The following is a 25,155-nucleotide window of genomic DNA, read 5'->3' as shown; positions in this document are numbered from 1 at the left end:
TCCAAGCACCAGATGTAACCCAAAACTCTGGAAATACGTAATATTTTTATTCACATGGGTCATTTTCCACACAATTATGCCCACTATAAAAAAGCCTTTCCTCATATTCTATATATTTTAACTTCCAGAGTTTTCAACTAAACAGAACCACAGTATTTGGGATTCTCAACCAAGGAGTATATAATCCTACTACTACAATGTTATTACTTTTATACATTTTTTTTAATGTGTTAAGACTTAAAATTAAAAAAAGCTCCACCAACTCTGACAATTAATAAACTAGTTGTTAATAGCCTAGTTCTTTTTTAAATAGAACAATCCATTCAACCTAATATGTTAAGTACAACCTCAATACTACTAGAGATTGATTAGGTTTTTTTTTTTTTAATAAAAGACCCATAAACTTCCAAACTGTGATATTATCTTGGACTCACCTCTGAAGACTGCTGACAAGCTGGCTAGCTCTTTGAGCTGAGTCCTCCTTTCCCCAATACAACACCCTGGTAAGAGAACTATGGCTCTAGAAATCTCAGAGGTGACCCCCCATCCCAGGACTGCTTAGACTGGGGTCGGGGGGGAGAGGCTAACTCACAGGAAACAGCTTTATACCAATCCCCAGTGATTTACAGTGGAAGAATACCTACCTCCCCATGGCAGGGTTACAGTACCTAGCACAGTGCCTTGTTGGTAGAAAATTTAATAATAAACGCATGGCTGCTCTGTTAGCTTGGTGTTCAACCCTTTTGTACCAAAAGAGTAAAATCAAAACCCTGATACCTTGTTCCTCACCTATCAGGGATTTTCCTGTCCTCAACAAAAATGAAGGAAAAATAACGACGACTTAGATCTTCAAGTCTTCTGTTTTCTAAAAGCCAAGACAGACCATTACTCGTTTACATTTGCCCTTCAACACTGCCATTCACTACAGGTCCTCCCCTAGTGTTATAATTTCTACCTTCAAAGCTTTACAACTGTTTGTTTAGACTGTTCACTTTCTAATGATACATGAGAAGACATTATTTTCATGAGTGGGTTGCTTCTCAATTACAGGTAGGATGAGCTATTTTTGAGTTTTCCAGCAGGCAGATAATTATACCTAGAATAAATTCTTGATACACTTCAATTCTTGGATCAAAGTATTTGTCAGTCTTCCCCAATCTAGGTGTCCCATTGACTTTTTGACGTTTTATCAACCGTCACTTCTTATCTGAGTTTTAAGGCTCATTTCACTCTGGTTTTTGGTCACCTTTTATCTTCTATTTTCAAAAATTCATATTCAAATTAGGTAAAAGGAAACAGGTAAATTTGGAAAAAGTGGTTTCAGTTTTCAGATTTTGTAATTCTTATGTTGCTTTTCAATGCAGAAGGGAATGTATCCTTGCAAAGAACATTTTGATGACCAACACAAATAATGTATCTGTCTAAGAAGCAAACTTTGTAACAAAGGGACAAAGATCAGGTAGTTCATCATTAGGAAAAATAATAAGAAATATCACATGGAAGATTAGGCATTAACACCTGAATTAAGTTTAAAATTTCAGTTTCTAGGCAGGTATGACACCATTCCTTTCAAGATAATAATAATGGGTGAAGATTTTCTACATTTCCCAGTGGATTTTCTAACAGTCTATAGGAAAACTATGTCATTTCATGTTTTTAATTTTGTCTTCATTTGAGAAGAAAAAGACCTGAGTGCTGACTTTTTTTTTTTAATTTCTTAAACTTTCACAACATTGAGAAGTTTTTCTGCATTGTGTCTTCGCTGATGTCTAAAAAGATTTGAGCTTTGACTATAGGATTTCCCACACTGAACGCATTCATAAGGTTTCTCCCCAGTATGGATTCTCTGGTGATTGATAAGCCCAGAATTCTGGCTAAAAGCTTTTCCACATTCGAGACATTTGTAAGGTTTTTCTCCAGTGTGGACTCTCTGGTGCTGCACGAGGATGGAACTCCTGCTGAATGCTTTCCCACACTCAACACATCCATAGGGTTTCTCCCCACTGTGGATTCTCTGATGAAGAATAAGGGCTGAGCCCTGACTGAAGTGTTTCCCACATTCGTCACATATATGCTGTTTCTTTCGGGAGGGATTTCTCTTTCTTTCAAACCTGCCCTTAGGGAAACAGGTTTCTCCGTATTTAAAGATTTGAGGAACACCTATATTGAGAGTGCCGGAAACTTCATGAGATTCTCCTGCTGAAGGAATCTCCTGCTTTGGAGCTAGAGCTCCATTTTCAGTCCTAGCATCATCATCTGAAATAAACAGAAAATGTAGATATCACTTACTTCCTATTCTGGGAGGACAGACAACAGAAGAAAAAAAAATATTTTAAAAAAATGAACTATAAATAAATAGCTTATATATGTCTATAAACAGCACCATGAAACTGGTGATGATACTGCCTAGTCTCAAAAAAGAAAAAAATGAAAACAACTGACTATGAGGTTAATGAGATGAGAGCATGGGAACATATGAGGAATTAAAAGGCTGTATCCTAGTAAGTGGTAGCACAGGGAGTAGGTTACACAATGGTGGTCAAAAATCAAAGTGCGGAAAAACCACAGATGTTTCAGAGAGTCTAAGTTTGTTAGGAGACACAGAGATGCAGCTAAGGTCAGGAGAAAAATAAATCAAAATTTGCCATCAGGAAATCACATTGTTTTGCTTTGAAAAAGGGAGAAATTATATCAAAATATAAAGTGTAAGTAACCAATCTGTCAGACAGTAGTTTTTCTAAAATGAGCAAGACAAGGCAGGTCAAAGCCAAGATTAGATTACAAGGAGAATACAGCAGTCCTGACAAGAAGCAGCTGAAGGTAAGCCGGGAGCATCCTGTGTTAACTTGGGACACGACACTTCCAGATTCAAGGCTCTTTTAATGACTGAAGTTTTCCTGTAAAAGCAACTTGCTGTATTTGGTATTTGTCATGGTATTACGATGAGCTGTGACTTCTAGGCCTGTTAGATGTACACAGTGAAACAGCCTGAATTACCAACATGAGGTACCATCATCTACCTATAGGCTGGAGTGGTATGAGCAAGTCTCATATAAGACCTTCCTGAAACTTCAAGCTTTGATGAATAAACAGTTACTAAAGGGTGAACAGAAGCACTCAAAAACTTGTACATAGTGAGAAAGTCTGTAACAAATGATTAAGAAAGAGATAGAAAAGAAGGCTGACAAAGAGACACTGAAGAGTCAGAGGAGATTAGTGAGGTCTGGAGACTTGAATAACAGAGGAGTGAGTGTGAAGGTGACAAATGGCACAGAAAGAATTTAGTTCCCAAGTGTGGTAAAGACCAGAACGCTAAAATGAGGTGAGACTTATTCTATTCTACAGTTTAGAGGCAAGAATTAAGTCTATTCTATAGTTCAGGCAAGGGAGAAGTTTGCCACCCAGGAAGATGCCACCTCCAACAACCAAAGATACTGCTTCTCAAACTTTACTGCACAGAAGAACACCCCATAATTCAGAGGGGCAGCCTACTCAGAACTCATCTGGCTTGTGCTAGCATTACCTTCAACTACCTCAAGAAATGATGCCCAAAGCAGTCACAAACAAAATTTCATTTTAATTTCTATAAATGAAAAAGAAATCTAGCAGGTTTAGGAATATACAGGATTGTATCAAATAAGTATGTGGCATTAACTGCCAAGATGCTGGGAAAGAATGGCATTAGTGAACGATCTTTCCATTTAATTTTTCTGTACTTATGTTGAAGAAAAAAACAAAAAGGCTGAAAATACGAAAAGATTCTGGTGATAACAAAAAAACTAGATTTGAAGAAGTAAGCTTTTTATACCAGAGAGACGAGGTAGGAGACTGGAAGGATGTGAAACAGGTGGCAAATAAGCAAAACAGAGGGACTTGGTCCCAAGAAGTGGGTTATGGCTCAGAGTAAGTCAAATGCCCACCAGAAATGGGCAGGCCTTCAAAGAAAGACATAAAAGCAAAGAAAAGGTTGATGATGTTATGTTGAAGAATAAAAGACTCAAGGTTAGCAAACCAATTGTTATCACATAAGAACAGAAATCCTACAATGTGTCTATGTCTAAGCAATCAGGTGAAGGTGATTATTCTCCCTCCCTGCTCCCAGTAAAAATAAGCAGAGTTCTGGACAAAAGATCCACACTCTCACTCTCCAGCCCACAGGGAGTTCCGGTCCTCACCACAGTGCCTTAGGGAATGGAGCTCCCAGGATGCCCACTTCAGCTGGTTTTCCACAGCATCAAGCTCAGAACTCGGTAATCCCTGAGCTTCTTCTTGAGATACTATCTCCTCCACTAACACTTCCCGTTTTCGTCGACGAAGAGAAACCTGGAAATGATAGGAATTGGTTCAGTTGAGAAGAAATTTGATGAGAATCAAAACTAAAACACACACCAAAGAAATCATACAAAACATATGCTGCAGAGGCCTAGAGAGCAAAGCAGCATAAATAATGAAGGGGGGGAGGGGAAGCATAAACATAATTCTAACTTAGTTGAGTGGAACTAATTCAGAAGCTGTGAATAGTGCTACGCCAGTGCTCCTAACACAGGAAACTTACTGGCTGTCCAGGGTCATCTAGTTCACTCTCTAAATCCTCCAGGACTGTCACTGCCTCCTCTCCATTCTCTGGATGATGCTCTCGAACCCAAGTCTGTAGCTCCTTGGGGAGAATGGCAACAAACTGCTCCAGTACAACCAGCTCCAAGATTTGTTCTTTTGTGTGTGTCTCTGGCCTGAGCCACAGACGGCAAAGTTCTCGAAGCTGGCTCACAGCTTCCCGGGGCCCAGGTGAATCCTGGTATCCAAACTGCCTGAACCTCTGGCGGAAAACCTCCGGGTCAGGAAGATGGTTCCAGGGGATACTCGACCCTTCTTCACCATCAGGATCCTCCTCCAACTTCACTCTTAGAATTTTTTCCTCTTCATCTGGAGTTGGGATGATAAGTATTGAATCCTCTTCCACTGACTGTGCAGACATCCTGATTTGTAATACTTCAAGGAAAGACAATCAAGTCGAGATACCTTAGGGAAATACCCAGTTTTCTTCACAGGCACTCCTGAGGCACAAGAAATGAAAAATATATAAATGACTAAATATTCTAAGAACCTGGACACAGACTGATTAAAGGAAATAAAAATGTATTCTTTTACTAGATTAAAAATTCCAATCAATAACCTGAACTAGAAGTTTGCAAACTACAGCTCATGACCAAATCTGGCCGACTGCCCATTTTTGTACAATGCGTATACTAAGAATAGTTTTCACACTTGTACATGGTTGGAAAAAAATCAAAAGAACACTCCATGACATGTGAAAATGACATGAAATTAAATCGTCTGTCTCCATAAATAATTTTACTCATTTGTTCACACTACAATAGCAGAGCTGAGTAGTTGCAATAGGCACTATAGGGCATGAGAAACCTAATATTTACCCTGGTCCTTTAGAGATAAAGTTTGCCAACCTATGATCAACAAAACCTATTTCAACAATCAAAAGAATCCAAGTTAAGAACCAGCCCTTCTCAGTGTTATCTAAATGCATCTGACCCTTGAACACATTATCTACAATTCAATATTGGTGTTCCTTGACACACTTAGGTCATCTCAAAAGCAGGGACTGCTTTTTTACTATCTGTTAAAAAAATTTTTTTTCACAAAACGTTTAACAGTTATTTTTTAAATGTTTAAGAACTCCTAGGACTTTAGATATACGTTAAAAAAAATTCACTTGGTCAGGAATAGATAATGTTGGAAAAAAGGAACCACTATGTGCCATAAAATTTAATTATTTTTCAGTTACCCTCCACACTATAAATACCTTTAAATTAGGAACGACAGGCATTAATCAGCAAATTCTAGGGGAAAAAAGAACTCTCGTAACACCTTTGTGGTGCAGATTCTTCCGTTGACATTGAATGACTCAATCTCCCCAGCTACTACGTTCATGGAAACCTTGTGCTATTCTGATCCTTTCCTTGGTATTTGCACAGTCATGCCCATGCCATTTTCTACAACACCCGTTAAGAATGAGCCACGCAGCTGCTCAATGTACCCATATAGGCCCCAGAATACGAAAGCTAATTTCCAAAAACTTCCTGTAACCCTACCAAAACTAGGAATCAGAAAAGATCTTATCAGGTAACATACACACAAGTTTAATTAAATACTCTGGAGTGTGGCGGCCTTATAAACACGTAGCTTTGGCCTACAGATCTGTTTCTATTCCAAGACCCTACCTTTCTACGGCTCAAGCATTCTACAGAAAAGAAATTTCTCTTCCTTTTACGTTCTCAAACAGCACTCTGGCGGTGGGATGTGAGGAGTTGCGAGGAGCGCAGGTCCGCGGTCCCGACCGTCTTTGGGCAGAGAGCCCGGTCCCAAGTGACCTCCCCACGCACTCCTGCAGAGTGCCGCTTCGAACCGCGCCCCCACCCCAACGACGTCAGCCCCTTTTCCCTGCACTCGCGGCGGCGGCTTTCCTCAGACCGAATGCCACCCGGCCACAACAGCAAACGAGCCGCGGCACTTCCGCCCGCGGCCAGCTGAACTACAAGTCCCGGCAGGCCCCGCGCCAGGCCCGCCCACTCCCACCTCCGCCCGAGAAGAATCCCAGAACTCTCCGCGAGATGCCAGGGCCTCGAAATAGAACAAAACCGGCCGATGGGGGAGGGGAAGTCGGGGGTCGCGAAGGACACAAGGGATGGAGGACTCTTCGACGGTGCTGAAAGCCCGATCTGGCTTTTCGTCTTCCCTTGCCCGTCCCACAACTGCCGGGCACGGAGACCGCGGCCTGTCCCCCACGCCTCTGGGAGAAGCCGAGGAAGGTTCCCGCCAGGCTTCTTCGCTGACTCTTGTTAAGCAGTCTGCAGCCCCCAGGCCAGCGTCTCTCACACCCTTCCCCCCAACTCGCGCAAACCTCGGGCTCGGGAACCACAGCCGCTTCGCTGTCCTCGGCCGACGCAGAAACGCCGCTCACGAGCCGTTTCCCAGCAGCCCCCAGCGCGGACTGCTTCCGGTCTGTGGGCCCCAGGAGGCGGGGGGGAGGCGAAGCCCCACGTTGCCATGGAGATGCGCTCTGGGCCGGGGGAAGGGCTGTCCGACGACAATGACTGCTTTGAGGCTGCGCTTGGCCTCGCGCCTTCCTCCCCCGGTATCCCAGCCTTCTGGGTTCCGCTTGAAAGACAAGGAAAAGAAAGAATTCTGCCACTAAGACAGTCTTTACGGTTTCATAAGCCTTTTCACATGCATTATCTCATGTGATCGTCACAGTAGTTCTCTGAAAGAAGTATTATGAATATTTATGAATGTTAATTACTTTGTACCAGGCACTGTCACCGTGCTTTACATGTAATTTCATTTTCACAACAACGCTGAGATAGTAAGTACTTTTGTTATTCCCATTTCACAGCTGAGATCACTGAGGCACAAGTAAATAGCTTGCGGAGTGCTCATAACTGGTGAGTGGGAAGCAAGATTTGAAACCAAGGCATGACTTTCACCTTTGCCTCCTACTTGCTACGCCATACAACTTTATTATGACCAGTTTACTTGTCAGGGAAACAAGATGAGACTTTTAACCAAGAGCTTTGGCAGTGAGCTCACACTGAATTTGCAGAATGCATGGTCATTTTCTGACTTGAGGCTTGACAGTTTATATTACAAAGCAGCTGCCAAAGTGATCGTTTAAAAACAGAAATCAGACAACTTAATTCCCCTATGTAAAGACGTTTAATGGATCCCTAACTGCCTTACTCCTGCTTGTGCTCAGTTGCTCATTGTGTATGCCACCCACTGTATCCGGCCAAGCTGCTCTGTCCTTGGGATTTTTCAGGTAAAATACTGGAGTGGGTTGCCATTTCCTCCTTCAGGGGAATCTTCCCCTACTGTCTTAATTATGACATAAAAATTCCTTACATTTTCCTGTAAGGCCCCACTAGTCTGTTCCCTGCCCCCACCCCTACTCTCCAGCTCTATAGGCTCATTGTGGTCTGGATCCTCAGCCTTCCTGACCACCTTTCCTCCTGGAAGCCTCCTCTCTCTCATAGCACTGGGTAGAAGCGATCTCATTTATTCACTTCTCTATTTTTTTGTTTGTTTGTTTTGCTTTTGTCCGTAAGACCCATAAAGGCAGAGACTGTGCCTGCCTTATTCACCACAGTATCTCCACATAGTAATCCCAGGATATTGACTGCCTGGTACATGGTGGTTGGTCAGTTGCCAAGTCTGCTCTGACTGTGAGCCCATGAACTGCAGCACCCCGGCTCCTCTGTCCTTCACTGTCTCCTGGAGTTTGCTCAAATTCATGCCCATTGAGTCAGTGACGCCATCCAACCATCTCATCCTCCGCCACCCCCTTCTCTTTTTGCCGTCAATCTTTCCCAGCATCAGGGTCTTTTCCAATGAGTTGGCTCTTCGAATCAGGTGGCCAAAGTATTGGAGCCTCAGCTTAGTGTCAGTCCTTCCAAAGGATATTCAGAGTTGATTTCCTTTAGGAATGACTAGAGAACTCGGTAAATATTTGTTGAATAAATGAATAAAGTGTGGGCTGCTCAGATTACTGCTTTTGCTAAGTCACATGTCAGGCCTAAGAAACCACCAAGAAAGAGCCCTGTTGTTTAAGGTCTGTGTTAGAAGTGCAGGTCCGGCCTTTCAGAAGCATTCCAAGATCCTCAGGCTTCAGCTCTCTGCCTCTTTGGGAAAGTTCCCTTTGCAGAGAGCCCTCAGTCTGCTGGACTGGTGAGTGAGAAAGCTCACGAGTCAGCAGCCGATGGGATAGCACTCCTCTCCTCTGACTGGAGCTTTGCCCCTCCAAACCCCTGCTACTTCTGATGACTCGTCTCTCTTCGTTTAGGAAGTTTCTGAAATCTTTACTTTTTTCTTTCCTACTTGGCTATTGCCACCAACCTACTTGGCTGCTCTTCCCAACTGTTCTCTCTTTGGTGACTCTAAAAAGCTAGCTCATGTTATTTTTCAGAGACAAACCAAAATTTAATTTCTCAAGGTTCATGCTGTGTACTTTAGCAGAATTTGATGGAGGATCTTGTATATACATTTGTAATAGATAAAAAATAAACCAGATTGAAAATCCTTTTTCTTTCTTTTTAAAAGCAAGCCATGTACCAAGTTTTTTGGTCCAAATTGTGTAGTATAAGTTAAATTGCATTCTGTTAACCAGTATGAGTGTATTTCTGTAAGTATGCTTGCATGCGTGCTAAGTGGCTTCAGTCTTGTCTAACTTTTTGTGACCCTATGGACCACAGCCCACCAGGCTCCTCTGCCCATGGAATTTCCAGGCAAGAATGCTGGAGTGGGTTGCCATGTCCTCCTCCAGGGGATCTTCCCAACCCAGGATTGAACCTGCATCTCTTATGTCACCTGCACTGGCAGTTGGGTTTTCTGTAAGTATAGCTATGTCGAAATAAAGTTTTAAAAAGCAATAAATAAATAAAAGCTAGCTCAAGGCATTTTTGTTTTATTTTGTCTTGCTTTAAGTGTTTTTACATCTAATTAATGCTGGAAAACTAAAAACATACACATCAAACAGAAGTACTTGGGCAGATTAAAAATGTTAAAATTTAACAAAACCCTTTGCCTGGGATTCATTCTATCATTCTTCATTCTTTCTGAGAGAGTAAAAAAAAATCACAATGAGTTTTTCTTCTCTAATTTACTCTTTTGAGAGCAGGGACTATAAACCTTGGTTTTGAAACCCCATCTTCTGAGTCCTGGGTTTGATTCCTCGATCAGGAAGATCCCCTGGAGAAGGAAATGGCTACGCACTCCAGTGTTCTTGCCTGGAGAATTCCACGGAGAGAGGAGCCTAGTGGGTTACAGTCGATGGGGTCATAAAGTGTCAGACACAACTGATTGACTAACACTTTAACTTTCAATGGAAACAGTCACAGACTTTATTTTCTTGAGCTCCAAAATCACTATGGACAGTGACTGCAGCCATGAAATTAAAAGATGCTTTCTCCTTGGAAGAAAAGCTATGACAACTAGACAGTGTATTAAAAAGCAGAAACATTATGTTGCTGACAAAAGTCCATATACTCAAAGCTATTGTTTTTCCAGTGGTCCTGTATGGATGTGAGAATTGGACTGTAAAGAAGGATGAAAGCCGAAGAATTAATGCTTTTGAACTGTGGTGTTGGAGAAGACTCTTGAGAGTCCCTTGGACTGCAAGGAGATCTAACCAGTCCATCCTAAAGGAAATCAGTCCTGAATATTCATTGGAAGGACTGATGCTAAAGCTGAAACTCCAATACTTTGGCCACCTGATGCCAAAAACTGACTCACTGGAAAAGACCCTGATGCTGGGAAAGATTGAAGGCAGGAGGAGAAAGGGATGACAGAGGATGAGATCGTTGGATGGCATCACTGACTCAATGGATATGAGCTTGAGCAAACTCCAGGAGATAGTGAAGGACAAGGAAGCCTTCTGTGTTGCAATCCATGGGGTCACAAAGAGTTGGCCATTACTGAGCAACTGAAAGAGGAGAGTGAAAAAGCTGGCTTAAAAGTCAACATTCAAAAAACTAAGATCATGGCATCTGGTCCCATCACTGCATGGCAAATAGATGGGGAAACAATAGCAACAGTGACGTATTTTATTCTCAGGGGCTCCAAAATCACTGCAGATGGTGACTACAGCCATGAAATTAAAAGATGCTTGCTCCTTAGAAGAAAAGCTATGACCAACCTAGACAGCATGTTAAAAAGCAGACATTCTTTTCCTGACAAAGGTCCGTCTAGTTAAAGCAATAGTTTTTCCATAGTCACATATGAACGTGAAAGTTGGACCAGAAAGAAAGCTGAGTCCCTAAGAATTGATGCTTTTGAACTGTGGTGTTGGAGAAGACTCTTGAGAGTCCCCTGGACTGTAAGGAGATCAAATCAGTCAATCCTAAAGGAAATCAGTCCCGAATATTCATTGGAAGGACTGATGTTGAAGCTGAAACTCCAATACTTTGGCCACCTGATATGAAGAACTGACTCATTGGAAAAGACCTTGATGCTGGGAAAAATTGAAGACAGGAGGAGAAAGGGATGACAGAGGATGAGATGGTTGGATGGCATCACTGACTCAATAGACATGAATTTGAGCGAGCTCTGGGAGTTGGTGATGGACAGGGAGGCCTGGCGTGCTGCAGTCCATGGGGTCACAAAGAGTCAGACACAACTGAGCAACTGAACTGAACTGAGTAACCGAACAACAACACTGTGCTCAGCCATAGGTAATCAGTTGTGATTGAGCTAAGCCATTCATGACTTATCTGTTTCCCTTTGCCATGAACTCACTTTGCCTAGCTAGAGATGGTCATATGATTCAGTTCATGGTCAATGATATATAAGGGAAAGTAGTCTCATTTATATTTCAATGAGATATAAAGGAAAGTGTCTTTCAAAAAATTTATCTAACTCATATAAGCTATCAGATGTATTAGCATAAAGTTGTTCATAATATTCCCTTAATATACTGTCTACAGGATTAGTAGTGATGTCCCCTTTTTCATTCCTGAAATTGGTAGTCTTATTTATTTTTCTGTATATGTGTTGCCTTGAAGTTTGTCAATTTTATTTATCTTTCAAGGAAACAACTTTTCGCTTTGTTTGTTTTCTCTATTGTTTTTTTATTTCATGGGGTTCTTCTCTTTTTAAATAAGTTTTAAAATAAGTTAATAGTAAAATTAGTTCTGCTTTTAGCAGATAGCTCTAGGATTTTTAATACATGTATAAATTATGAAACTATCACCAAAATCATAATATAGGTTAGTTCTATCATTCCACAAATCTCCCTCAAGATGTACTTACAACTTTTCTACTCCATAACCCATGGCACCACTGGTTTGCATGTGTGAATGCTAAGTTGACTCAGTCATGTCTGACTCTTTGTGAACCTATGGACTGTAGCCCACCAGGCTCCTCTATCCATAGGGTTATCCAGGCAAGAATACTAGAGTGGGTTGCCATGCCCTCCTCAAGAACCACTGGTTTATTATCCATCAAAATAGTTTTGACTTTTACAGAGTGTAATATAAGTGGAATCATAAAGTATTTAACCTTTCATATAACTTTCATTAAGTATAAAAGCTTTGAGATTCATTTGTGGTGGTGTTACCTGTCTCAATTGTTCATTTCATTTTATTGCTGCATATTGTTGAGTAAGATTTTACTGTAGTATCGTTTGTTTATCCAGTTAAGCATTGAAGGACTTTTGGGTTAATTCCAGATTTGGGCAATTTTAAATAAAGTTTCCCTGGTAGCTCAGACAGTAAAGAATCTGCCTGCAATGCAGGAGACCTGGCTTTGATCCCTGGGTCAGGAAGATCCCCTGGGGAAGGGAATGGCTATCCACTCCAATATTCTTGCCTGGAGAATTCCATGGACAGAGGAGCCTGAGTTTGCATGGGGTTACAGTCCATGGAGTTGCAAAAGCGTTGGACACGATTGAGTGACTAACACACATGCACACTATAAATATTAATGGACAGGCTTTGTGATCATAAGTTTTTATCTCTCTGGAGTAAATATCTAGAAGTGGAATTGCTAGGTCATATAATTTTATGGACTGAAAGTTTGTGCCCACTTCCCAAACTCACTAGCTGAGGCCCTAATTCACAGTTTAATAGTATTCGAAGCTGGGCACTTTGGGAGGTAATTAAGTTTATATGTAGTCATGAGAGTGGGATTAGTTCCCTTGTAAAAGAGACACACAGCGCTGCTTCCTCTCTTTCTCTACCATGTGAGGACAAGGGATAACGATGGCTATCTGCAAGCCAGGAAGAGAGCCCCCACCTGGGAACCAAATTCAGTTTAGTTCAGTGTCTCAGTTGTGTCCAACTCTTTGCGACCCCATGGACTGCAGCATGCCAGGCCTCCCTGTCTATCACCAACTCCTGGAGCTTGCTCAAACTAATGCCCATCAAGTTGGTGATGCCATCCAACTATCTCATCCTCTGTCATCCCCTTCTCCTCCTGCCTTCAGTCATTCCCAGCATCAGGGTCTTTTCCAATGAGTCAGTTTTTTGCATCAGGTAGCCAAAGTATTGGAGTTTCAGCTTCAACATCAGTCCTTCCAAAGAGTATTCAGGACTGATTTCCTTTAGGATTGACTGATTTGATCTCCTTACAATCCAGGGGACTCTCAAGAGTCTTCTCCAACACCACAGTTCAAAAGCATCAATTCTTCAGCGCTTAGCTTTCTTTATAGTCCAACTCTCACATCCATACATGACTACTGGAAAATCATAGCTTTGACTAGGCAGACCTTTGTCGGCAAAGGAATGTCTCTGCTTTTTAATATGCTGTCTAGGTTTGTCATAGCTTTTCTTCCAAGAAGAAAGCATCTTTTAATTTCATGGCTGCAGTCACCATCTCCATGATTTTGGAGCCCAAGATAATGAAGTCTGTCACTGTTTTCATTGTTTCCCCATCCATTTGCCATGAAGTGATGGGACCAGATTCTATGATTTTAGTTTTCTGAATGTTGAAGTTTTAAGCCAACTTTTTCACTCTTCTCTTTCAGTTTCATCAGGAGGCTCTTTAGTTCCTCTTCACTTTCTACCATAAGGGTGGTATCGTCTGCATATCTGAGGTTATTGATATTTCTCCCATCAATCTTGATCCCCGCTTGTGCTTCATCCAGCCCGGCATTTTGCATGATGTACTCTGCATATAAGTTAATAAGCAGGGTGACAGGGAACCAAATTAGCTGACACCTCTACCTTGGACTTTCCAAATTCCAGAACTGTAAGAACAAATTTGTTATTTAAGGCACCAGTGTATGATATTTTGTTATAGCAGCTGGAGCTAATATATATGATTTTTTAGTTTGAATAAATTGAATTTTTTAATTAAAAAAAATATTGAGCTAAAACCAACATTTTGTACATAAAGAATGAATCTGGAAAATCATGATTAAAAATTATATCTCTATATCTTAATAGAATGTTTGACAGAGAAAAAGGTTTAATTTTGATGAACTCCAATTTATTCATTTTTAAATTTTATTCCTTGGGACTTCCCTGGTGGTCCAGTGGCTAAGTCTCCGAGCTCTCAGTGCAGGGGGCCTGGGTGTGATCCCTGGTCAGGGAACTAGATCCGTCGTGCCACAGCTAAGAGTTCGCATGCTGCAACTAAAGACTCCACACGTCTCAAGAAGATCAAAGATCCTGTGTGCCACAACCAAGACCCAGTACAGTCAAATACATAAATATTTTAAAGATAAATAAAAGCAGTGGGGATTGGCACCAAGCTTCTGGGACCAAAGCTCCTCCGAGCAGAATGAAGTGCTCCCCTCTCTCTCAAAGTGCCTGCCCCATGTCCTGTGTCATTGCTGTGCTCCTATCACTCCGCTGTCACAGGGAGAGGAGTTGAGTGAAGAAAGAAGGATATGGAACTTCCCTTATGCTCTCTGACCCTGAAGAACCCCTTTCCCATCCCTTGGGCTTCTCTGTGGGCACTTCTGGGTTTCAGGCTTCCTTTGAGTCTAGGCCAGGTGATACCAAAAAGGAAAAAAAGGGTAAAATTCAGTGGAACTTGAAATTCTAGTCTTCTTCCCCAGTCTGCTTTCTGTTATTCACTTTGAGGAGTCCTCAGGGAGCTACTCTGTGATCTTTGTCCGGGATTTTCTAGGACTTTGGCCACCTGATGGGAAGAGCCAACTCATTGAAAAAGACCCTGATGCTCAGGAAGACTGAAAGCAAAAGGATAAAGGGGTGGCAGAGGATGAGATGGTTAGATAGCATCACTGACTCAGTGGACTTGAATTTAAGTAAACTCTGGCAGATAGTGGAGGACACAGGAGCCTGATGTGCTTACAGTCCAGGGGGTAGCAAAGAGTCAGACACGACTGAGTGACTGGACAACAACTGTGGGACTCTCTCGGGAGAGACAGGGTTGGAGGATGCTGACTCCATCTTGCCTAGAACCAGAGCCTCTATTTGTTACTTTTATCATTCTCTCTCTTCTACTTATTTCGGTTTTAAGTTGATCTTCTGGTTTTTACCCTGACAGTCTTTTGTCTCTTCTAGTGTAAGTATATGAAAAGTGGTACCTTAGGGCTTAGTCCTGCTTATCTGTAGTATTCTTAGCTCCTCTCTCCACCTGGGTCAGCTGCATCCTCCAGCTCTTGCAGGACTGCCTGCTATCATAACCAGTCACAAGAACATCTGGAGACTGAAAAGTATCGTCTCTTTTTTATGTCTCTTTTTTAGAAGAAAGCAAACTTTTCCAGAAGCTAGGCAGCAGGCTTTCCCTAATGTCTCATTGGCCTAAATTGAGTGATATGCCAGTGCCTAAATCAAAACTGGGCTTCCCTGGTAGCTCAAAGAATTCACCTGCCAATGCAAGAGATGCAGGTTTGACCCCTGGGTTGGGAAGATCCCCTGAAGAAGGAAATGGCAACCCACTCCAGTATTCTTCCCTGGGAAATCCCAGGGACAGAGGAGCTTGGTGGGCTACAGTCCACTGGGTCACAAAGAGTTGGACATGACTTGGGGACTGAACAACAACAACAAAATCAAAATTACTTGCAGGTGGAATGGAATTATCATTATTGGCCTATACTAATCATTTGTGGTTGAATGACTATCAAGAAATCAAACTAAAACCACCTGGGTGGCAAGACTGCTAAGAGTCAAATGAATCAAAAGCAACATTTAATGGACTAATTCAGTTCTGATTCAGCCTCACTGACACGTCCAAGTGGAGATATTCTACCTACAATCCTGACAAGTCCTTCTTCAATAGAATGGAGCCAGCAGAACTATATAGGAAAAGACAGTAGATGTCTATCCAGCTGATCATTAGCTCTGACCATAGAGTTCCTTATTTTAGCTGCCACCCCATGTCATTATAGACTTTGAATAAAATCAGTCTCCCATCTGAAGACAAACAAGTTAATCTTAGCCAATCTTCAAATTCAAACTTGAGTACGATTAAGAGATCCAGATAATGAGACACATCCATGAGGTTAAAATGTCAGGAATCAATAAAGTAAATAATTAGCATGTGCTCAGTCACTTCAGTCACGTCCTACTCTTTTCAACCCTGTGGACGGTAGCCCACGAGGCTCCTCTGTCCATGGGATTCTCCAGGCAAGAATACTGGAGTGGGTTGCCATGCTCTCCACCAGGGGATCTTCCTGACCCAGGGATTGAACCCGCGTCTCCTGCATCTCATGCCTTGCAGGCGGATTCTTTCCTCACTGAGCCACCTGGGAAGCCCAAATAATTAGCATATAATAGTAATTATAGGTATTTAGCATATAGCTTTATAAAAGGAAGCATGTGGTATCCAAGATAGAAATTATAAACCAATATTATTTACTAGCCATTCAGGACTCAATGCTTATATAATCCATTCAGATCTTCCAAGACTGGGAATTCCCTGGTACTCCAGTGGTTAGGGCTCTGCACTTCTAATGCAGGGGCACAGGTCTGGTCCCTGGCCAAGGGAACTAGGATCCCACATGCCGCACAGAGTGGTCAAACAAGTAAAAACAAATCTTTTAGGACTGCTGGAACAGTCTCCTCATGGCCTGTCCTAAGTGTTAGTGGCAAAGAGCACTTTGTCAGTCCCTTCACCAAACACCTGTCTGGATTTTATCTGCCAGATGATCTACTTTTTGACAATCTACAGTTTCTCCTTCTTCTTTTTTTTTTTTTGATAAACTATAAATGTTATTAGGGCAGAAATATAGAAAAGCCTTTTCCCTTTTGTTTCCTCCAATGTTCCTGTGGTAAAATAAACATAAAGTTTATCATTTTAACCATTTTTAAGTGTATAGTTCAGTGGCATTAAATACATTCATAATGCTGTACAACCATGACAATTATCCATTTCCAGAACTTCTTCATCACCCCGAACAGAAACTCTGTACCCGTTAAAAACTCCTCAATCCTCTTCCCCCCCTCCCAGTCCAGGTAATCACTATTCTATGAATTTGCCTATTCTAGATACCTCATATAAATAAAATCATACAATATTCATCTTTATTTATCCGGCTTATTTCATTCACTGTGTTTTCAAGGTTCAGCACTGTTGCAGCATGTACAGATTTCTTCCACTACCCCAAAGCAGGGAGCTTCTGTGAAATCTTTTGGAAGCTGATTTGGTGTACTGTGCTCAATCACACATTGAGCGACCGACCCCATGGACTGTAGCCCATCAGGCTCCTTTGTCCATGGAATTCTCCAGGAAAGAATACTGCAGTGGGTAGCCATCCCCTTCTCCAGGAAATCTTCCCCATCCAGGGACTGAACCCAGGTCTCCTGCATTGCAGGCAGATTCTTTACTACTGAGCCACCAGGGATACATGAACTCAATCAAGATAAAGCACAGATGCTCACAGACATAGTTCAAGGCTATGGCAGCTTGATTCTGAGATGCTGAGTATAGTTCCAGGGAAGGGGCTCAGCAGTGCCAGTCTTGCTGTTCAGGATGCATGCTGTCTCCATGTGAGTAAAAGTTACTCAGTCATGTCCGACTCTTTGTGACCCCATGAACTACACAGTCCATGGATTTCTCCAGGCCAGAATACTGGAGTCGGTAGCCTTTCCCATCTCCAGGAGATCTTCCCAACCCAGGGATCGAACCCAAGTCTCCCACATTGCAGGCGAATTCTTTACCAGCCACCAGGGAACAGGTAGTAACATTGGTCTTTCATAAAAGTGAAGTGATATAAAGTGAACTTTCAGAACACAGAGGCTACCTGTACTTGTTTTTACTAATTGAAATAAATCTGAGGAGGATTTTTACTTTCAAGGAAAAAGGCAGTGATAGCTTTCAGCATTTGCTTTGCCGCAAGCAACCCAAGTAGCGAGAGTGGCACCACGAAGCTCCTTCCTGGAGAACTACCCTCAGCATCTCAGCATCAAGCTACTGTAACTTTGAACTGTGTCTAAGGTAACCACTTCTTTGCTTTACACCATTTCAGCCTATGAAAAGTTTTCAGAGGAGCACTCTTCTTTCAGATAGCGGGAGAAACCTGTACTGATGTAGGTCTTTTGTAAAAGTGAAGTCATGTAAAGTAAACTTTTGATACCTGTGTCACAGTTTCATTGCTTTTTCAGTTCAGTTCAGTTCAGTCGCTCAGTCGTGTCCGACTCTTTGCAACCCCATGAATCGCAGCACGCCAGGCCTCCCTGTCCATCACCAACTCCCGGAATTCACTCAGACTCACGTCCATCGAGTCAGTGATGCCATCCAGCCATCTCATCCTCTGTCGTCCCCTTCTTCTCCTGCCCTCAATCCCTCCCAGCATCAGAGTCTTTCCCAATGAGTCAACTCTTCGCATGAGGTGGCCAAAGTACTGGAGTTTCAGCTTTAGCATCATTCCTTCCAAAGAAATCCCAGGGCTGATCTCCTTCAGAATGGACTGGTTGGATCTCCTTGCAGTCCAAGGGGCTCTCAAGAGTCTTCCCACTGTATGTATATAGTATGCTTTTGCTTATCTGTTGATTTACTGACAAATACTTGGGTGGCTTCCCCCTTTTAGCTATTGTGAATGATGCTGCTATGAACATAAGTGTACAAGTATCTGTTTGAGTCCATGCTTTCAACTCTTTGGAGTCTATATTAGGAGTGGAATTGCCAGATCATATGGTAATTCTATGTTTAGCTTTTTGAGGAAACACTAAGCTGTTTTCCAACAGCTGTACCAGTTTACATTCCCATCGGCGATGCTCCAGGGTTCCAATTTCTCTACATCTTTGCCAACCCTTGTTATTTTTTTTTTTTTTTGGTATTTTTAATCAGCCATCATGATGGGTACGAATAGTATGTCATTGAGGCTTTGATGTGCATTCCCAAAAGACGAGTGATACTGAACGTCTTTTCCAGTTCTTATTGGTCATTTATATATCTTCTTTGGAGAAATGTCTGTTCATGTCTTTTGCCCATTTTTGAAATGGGTTGTTTGGTTATTTTCTTTTTCTGTTGAGTTGTAGGAGTTCTTCATACATTCTGGATATTAATCCTTTATCAGATATATGATTTTCAAATATTTTCATTCCACAAATATTTGAGTGCCTATTATGGGCCATGCATTCTGTCTGACACTTGAGAAACACCAGTGAATGAAGTAGCTCATGTTCTCAAGAAACGTAAAATAGTGAAGTCAATACAGGAGTAGATATAGTATCCATTTAGTGGATAAAAGTCTATCACATTGCAAAAAAAAAAAATGGAGCTTATCTTTTATAGCTGATGTTTTTGCTTCCTGAATCCCCACCCCACTGGGTAGGGAGTGTGATGGTGAGAGTTGAATTAAATTATTCAGTCCATTTTAAATTCAACTCCCTCTCATGGCCATTTCTCCCTCCGCCCTTCTCTGCCATCTGGAGGTCTGTGTAGAGGTGATGCTATGGGTTGGGTCTCGGGGGCCTTGCTGTCCTCCCCATTTTCTCTGGCTTCTGTTCCGGGCAGCTGGTCTGCTGTGGTGCTTGCTCATCAAAACTGCAGCAGCAAGTGCTCTGTTCCTCAGGCCAGGCAGGAGACCAGTACCTCTTCCTTGGTGGTGTGCCTTCACTTGGGTCCTAGCCACCCTTCTAAGGAGTGGCTCAGACTTACAGCTCTGAGTACAGGTTCCACAAAGTTACTTTGTGATCTCAGCTCTCTTGGTGCTTCGATCAGCTAATTTCCAAGGTCCCCATCAGGCATGGGGAATGGTAACACATCTTCTAAATCACATGGTAGCTGGCAGAGACCCTTTGCTAACTCCATACGGGCTGTTTTACAGTGTTCCAACCTTGGAGCACAGGAAGTCTGTTGGGCAATTGTTTTCCCAGTGCACTCAGTGACAAGACCAGCTTCCTACCCTTTCAAGCTCTCTCCCAGCCCCCTCCAGCACTTCTGCAGAAGTGAAACAACATCTGTGTCTGACCTCTTTGTCTCACCACTCCCAGGATCAGAAGGGCTTCTAGTTTTTCTTTCCTTTGCTCTCTCACAACTTTCTTTCTTCTCAAAGTATCATTCACTGTCCTCTGCCTTGGGCTATCTTTGCAGTTTGATATTTTACTTAAAAATATTTTATTGATGTACAGTTGATTTACAAAGTTGTGTTAGTTCCAGGTGGACAGCAAAGTGAATCAGTTATACATATACATATATCTACTCCTTCGTAGATTCTTTTCCCATATAGATCATTACAGAGTAATGAGTGGAGTTCCCTGTGCTACACAGTAGGCCCTCATTAGTTATGTTTTATTAATGTATACAGTAAAGTATATATGTCAATCCCAATCTCCCAATTTATCCCTCCCTTCCTTTTTCCCCAGCAACCACATTTGTTTTCTACATCTGTGACTCTTTCTGTTTTGTAAATAAGTTCTTTTGTACCATTTGTTTAGATTCTACATAGAAGTGATCTCATATGCCTATTTTTCTCTGACTTCACTCAGTGTGACAATCTCTAGGTCTATCCGTGTTGCTGCAAATGGCATTGTTGTTCTTTTTTCATGGCTAAGTGCATTTAAAAAAAAAAAAGATTTTTTGGGCTGTGTTGGATCTTTCTTGCTGCTCGCAGGCGTTCTCTAGTTGCAGAAAGCGGGAGCTACTCTCTAGTTGGGGTGCATGGGCTTCTTACGGCAGTGGTTTCTCTATTTGCAGAGTGTGGGCTCGAGGCCTTCGGGCCTCAGCTGTGGGGCAGGGGCTCATTAGTTGTGGTTTGCAGGCTCTAAAGTGTGGGCTTAGCAGTTGTGGCAAAAGGGCTTAAGCTGCTCCATGGCATGTGGGGTCTTCCCAGAAGCTGGATCGAATCTGTGTCCCCTGCATTGGTAGGTGGATTCTTAACCACCGGATGACCAGGGAAGCCCCTGAGTGCATTTCAATATTTTAAAAATATTTTATTTCATGTGATAAATGTGATGCCAAAGTGAGAACAGATTGCTATGGAATCAACAGAAGGGTGTGGAGGTGGTCCCAACCAACTCTTAAGGTGTCACAGCTTCCTGGAAGAAGTGGCATCTGAGCTAAAATCTGAAGAACATACAGGAGTTAGATAAAGTATAGAGGGCTGGATGAGAGTTTAAAAGGAATACATACAAAGGCCCAGAGGTAGGAGAAAGACTTCTAATCCAAAATGTGTTTGGCATACAACACAGCAATCCCACTGCTGGGCATACACACCGAGGAAACCAGAATTGAAAGAGACACATGTATCCCAATGTTCATCACAGCACTGTTTACAATAGCCAGGACATGGAAACAGCCTAGATGTCCATCAGCAGATGAATGGATAAGAAAGCTGTGGTACATATACACAATGGAGTATTACTCAGCCATTAAAAAGAATACATTTGAATCAGTTCTAATGAGGTGGATGAAACTGGAGCTGGTTATACAGAGTGAAGTAAGTCAAAAAGAAAACCACCAATACAGTATATTAACGCATATATATGGAATTTAGAAAGATGGTAACAATGACCCTATATGCAAGACAGCAAAAGAGACACAGATGTAAAGAACAGACTTTTGGACTCTGTGGGAGAAGGCAAGGGTGGAATGATTTGAGAGAACAGCACTGAAACATGTATATTATCATATGTGAAATAGATCACCAGTACAGGTTCGATGCATGAGACAGGGTGCTCAGGGCTGGTGCCCTGGGACGACCCTGAGGGATGGGATGGGGAGGGAGGTGGGAGGGGGGTTCAGAATGGGGGACACATGTACACCCATGGCTGATTCATGTCAAAGTATGGCAAAACCACTACAATATTGTAAAGTAACTAGCCTCCAATTAAAATAAATACTTTAAAAAATGTGTTTGACATAGAGATTTAAAGACGTAGTAACGAGAGAGAGAGAAAGCAGAAATGATAAGCGGTAGTCAGATCATGACGAGCCTCAAACACTTTGTTTAGGAGTTCTGACTTTATAATAAAGCAAAGGGATTCTTGTGTTTTAGGCAAAAAAGGGACATAAATTTATATTTTAGAAAGATCACTGTGGCTGAAAGAGATGAATGCACGTGAAGGAGACAAAACTAAAGGCCATTTTGCTCCCTGTCACCCAGGGATTAGCCACCATCTTGACTTTTTAAGATTACATTGGAGGAGTATAGAGTTCATTCAGCATGTTTTCAATGTTGAAGAGATGGATCCAGAAGAGGGGGGGCAAAAGGGTGAAGAAATAAGAGAAAATGACTGATGGCAACCAACATCCTTCAGAGGTGGGGAGGAACGGTGAGGGAACAGAGAAGAGAGCACACCCTCCTTCATCCTGAAAGAAGGGGAGAGGAGATGATGGGGGAGATGCAGCTAAGCTGACAACCTTGATGGGCTTCTTCTTCTTCTTCTTTTTTTTTTTTTTTTGTAGTGAAGGAGGCAAAATCATAGCCACGTCCTCAGGAAAAGTTAAGTGGCCAAGGAGGAGTATGGCGGACACTGTTTCAACACTATTGGTTCCCAACCCCCAGCTACCATGCTATCTTCCCATTTGCCCAACTCTTTGCTACCCATGGACTGCAGCAACCGCCAGGCTTCCCTGTCCATCATCAACTCCCAGAACTTGCTCAAACTTGTCCACTGAGTCGGTGATCCCATCCAACCATCTCATCCTCTATAGTCCCCTTCTCCTCCTGCCTTCAATCTTTTCCCAGCATCACAGTCTTTTCCAATGAGTTGCCTCTTTGCATCAGTTGGCCAAAGTATTGGAGCTTCAATCCTAGGGGTTGAAAACACTTGCGTTACCAGACATACTTGCAACAGGGGAACATACGTGGAATTTTGTTGGGGCGTCTTAGAAAGCTAATTTTTTTCTAGTAATGGAGATGGCCATGGCTGGAGCCCCCTTTCCTCTTTCTCCCTGACTTGACTCCAGATGCTATTCCAGAGCTGGGACAGCACCCCTCTAATCTGAGAAAGTAAGCTTGAAGGAAAGGCCCAAAGTGCAGAGACAGCAGCCAGAGAAGTCATTGTTCAGCGGCTGATTGACAGCCAGCAGCAGCTTGCTTCCAGATTTCTGGTTGCGAACTCTAATTTGTTTAAGCCACCAGAAGATTTGCTGGATTTTGTATCCAGCATTCCTGGTACAGAAAGTTTCAAGGGCAGTGGCAAACATCTGAGCTGGTCGCTGAAGAGAAGTGGAGAGGAGAAGGAGGAACATAGGATTATAGATAATAATGAAGGCTCAGATGAAGTGAAATTAATTCTAAAAACATCCAATTTCATTTTGGAGTGCTTACTATCTATGGGAATTAATCAGCTTGATGGGGATGCTAGTAATTTTTTAAATCAAATTTAGCTCAAGTCATATTAATTCTCTGGTTAGATAAACTAGCACCTCCTACTTATTAGGAGACCTAAATAGGAGCAAGGTAACTCAAAGAACCCAGTGACACCCTTTAAAGATTCATTATTCTAAGAGGATATAATTCACCTCACTTTTCTGGTGGAAAAGTTCGGATTATTCACAATGAAAAGAAGGTAATCTTGCAAAGCCTATGGCATAACCAAGTGAAGAAGGACACTTCCCTCAGAATACTTGATTTAGAGTCTGTCCTTTTATTCACATAGTACTCTATGAGTACTATGAGTACTTTCTATGAGTACTATTCACAAAAAACTCTTTTTATGATTAAGCAGTGCTTTAATAGATGGCTTGTTCCTCTCTTTAATTACAAAAAGCATGAGACCCAAATAAAGATTCCTATGTTTTTAATAAATGGAAATATACAAACTCAGTATTTATGCATATTTACTAGAGCTACAAAGTATGACCCTAACAGAAAATTCTAAAATTAAAATTTATATTCACCTCTCCCCTTACTAATCTTATTTATCAATATTCTAACTAAGCAGAGCAGGTACTCCCACATTTGTTTCCAGAGTTACTCCAAGCACTAAACATGGCTGGATTTTCTGATAATGAAACATTTACACTTAATGAGGAACAAAGAAGTTCCCCATGAGCCCTCTCTTCCCTTCCCCTTCCAAAGACTTTTATTTTTCATGGTTGTCTCCATAGTTGGTAACTGTGGCACCATGGGAGACAAAATAATCCACGTATTTTCTAAAAAATATATTTATTTATATTTGGCTGTGTTGGGTCTTAGCTGTGGCACATGGGCTTAGTTGCCCCGGCAGCGTGTGGCATGTGGGATCCCGGTAGCTCCCCAACCAGGGATTAAACCCACATTCTCTGCATTGGAAGGTGGATTCTTAACCAGCTGGACCATCAGGGAAGTCCCAGTCCATATATTCCTGTAATGTATAGAGAATTTTATCAGGAATCCCTGGAAAGGGGGACATTATCTTATATATTGTCAGAATAATAATTTAATAAACATATCTGTCATTTAAACAAGAGACTCTGATTGAATTAAATGTGGTATATCTCAATGGACTCTTTAAATTGAACTTCAGTGATTTCCTCATTTGTACAAGAACATAAAAATCCCAGGTCTTACACCATGATAAATTGTCTAGAAACTCATCTTACTAAGAATGATGAAAAAGGCCCAGAAAAGGTTGTCTTGTGATGCCTGAAACACGTTCACAGCTGATTCAGGCCAGAACAGAGGTCATTAAGAACTCTGCAGGGTAGCCATCAGCTGTTAACAGTTCCCATTTCCGGGGGTGTACGTCAGCCTTGTTGGGACCATCTTTTCTTCATCTTTATTTTTTATGTTAAGGTGATCATCAACTTTATAGAAGCACACACAGAAAACTGTTCATTATTAGAACACTCATTATGGTTATGCCACTCCCTGAAGACATGTAGCGCTATCTTAATAATTTCACTGAGATATTTCCAATATAAATTGTAAAGGAGATAATTATTTTTTCTACACAAGAAAAATATTTAATTCTACACAATTATTTTTTTCTAATCATGTATTCTGAGGGAAGTGTCCTTCTTCATTTGGTTGTGCCATAGACTTTGCAAGATTACATCCTCTCCATTGTAATTAATTGGAACTTCTCCACAACAGTGATGTGAATTATCTTAGAATAACAAATCCTTAAAGGGTGTCACTGGATACTAAGTTATCTTGCACTTAATTAGGTCTCCTAATAAGTAGGACGTGCTAGTTTATCTAACCAGAGAATTAATATGACTTGGGCTAAACTTGATAAAAATTAGCATATTAGCACCCCTTAGTATCATAAACAGTATGTAGGCTCTTTATACATGAACTATATCTCA

General features: G+C 41.7%; 1 protein-coding gene across 1 annotated transcript; it reads right to left on the bottom strand.

Moving 5' to 3' along the window:
* Positions 1–258: 258 nt before the first annotated feature.
* On the bottom strand, positions 259–6,979 carry ZNF24 (zinc finger protein 24). The gene is made up of 4 exons (XM_052660491.1): positions 6,917–6,979; positions 4,556–5,054; positions 4,176–4,323; positions 259–2,256 (listed from the first exon to the last, which is right to left on the bottom strand). The coding sequence occupies exons 2-4, from the start codon at positions 4,973–4,975 to the stop codon at positions 1,718–1,720; spliced, it is 1,107 nt and encodes a 368-aa protein (XP_052516451.1). The 5' UTR covers positions 4,976–5,054; positions 6,917–6,979; the 3' UTR covers positions 259–1,717.
* Positions 6,980–25,155: the final 18,176 nt, after the last annotated feature.

This window comes from Budorcas taxicolor, chromosome 22 (assembly GCF_023091745.1).
Source record: "Budorcas taxicolor isolate Tak-1 chromosome 22, Takin1.1, whole genome shotgun sequence".
In the NCBI taxonomy this organism is placed as follows: Eukaryota; Metazoa; Chordata; class Mammalia; order Artiodactyla; family Bovidae; genus Budorcas; species Budorcas taxicolor.
Note: the sequence above shows the minus strand (reverse complement) of the source record. Positions and strands in the feature narration are given on the sequence as shown.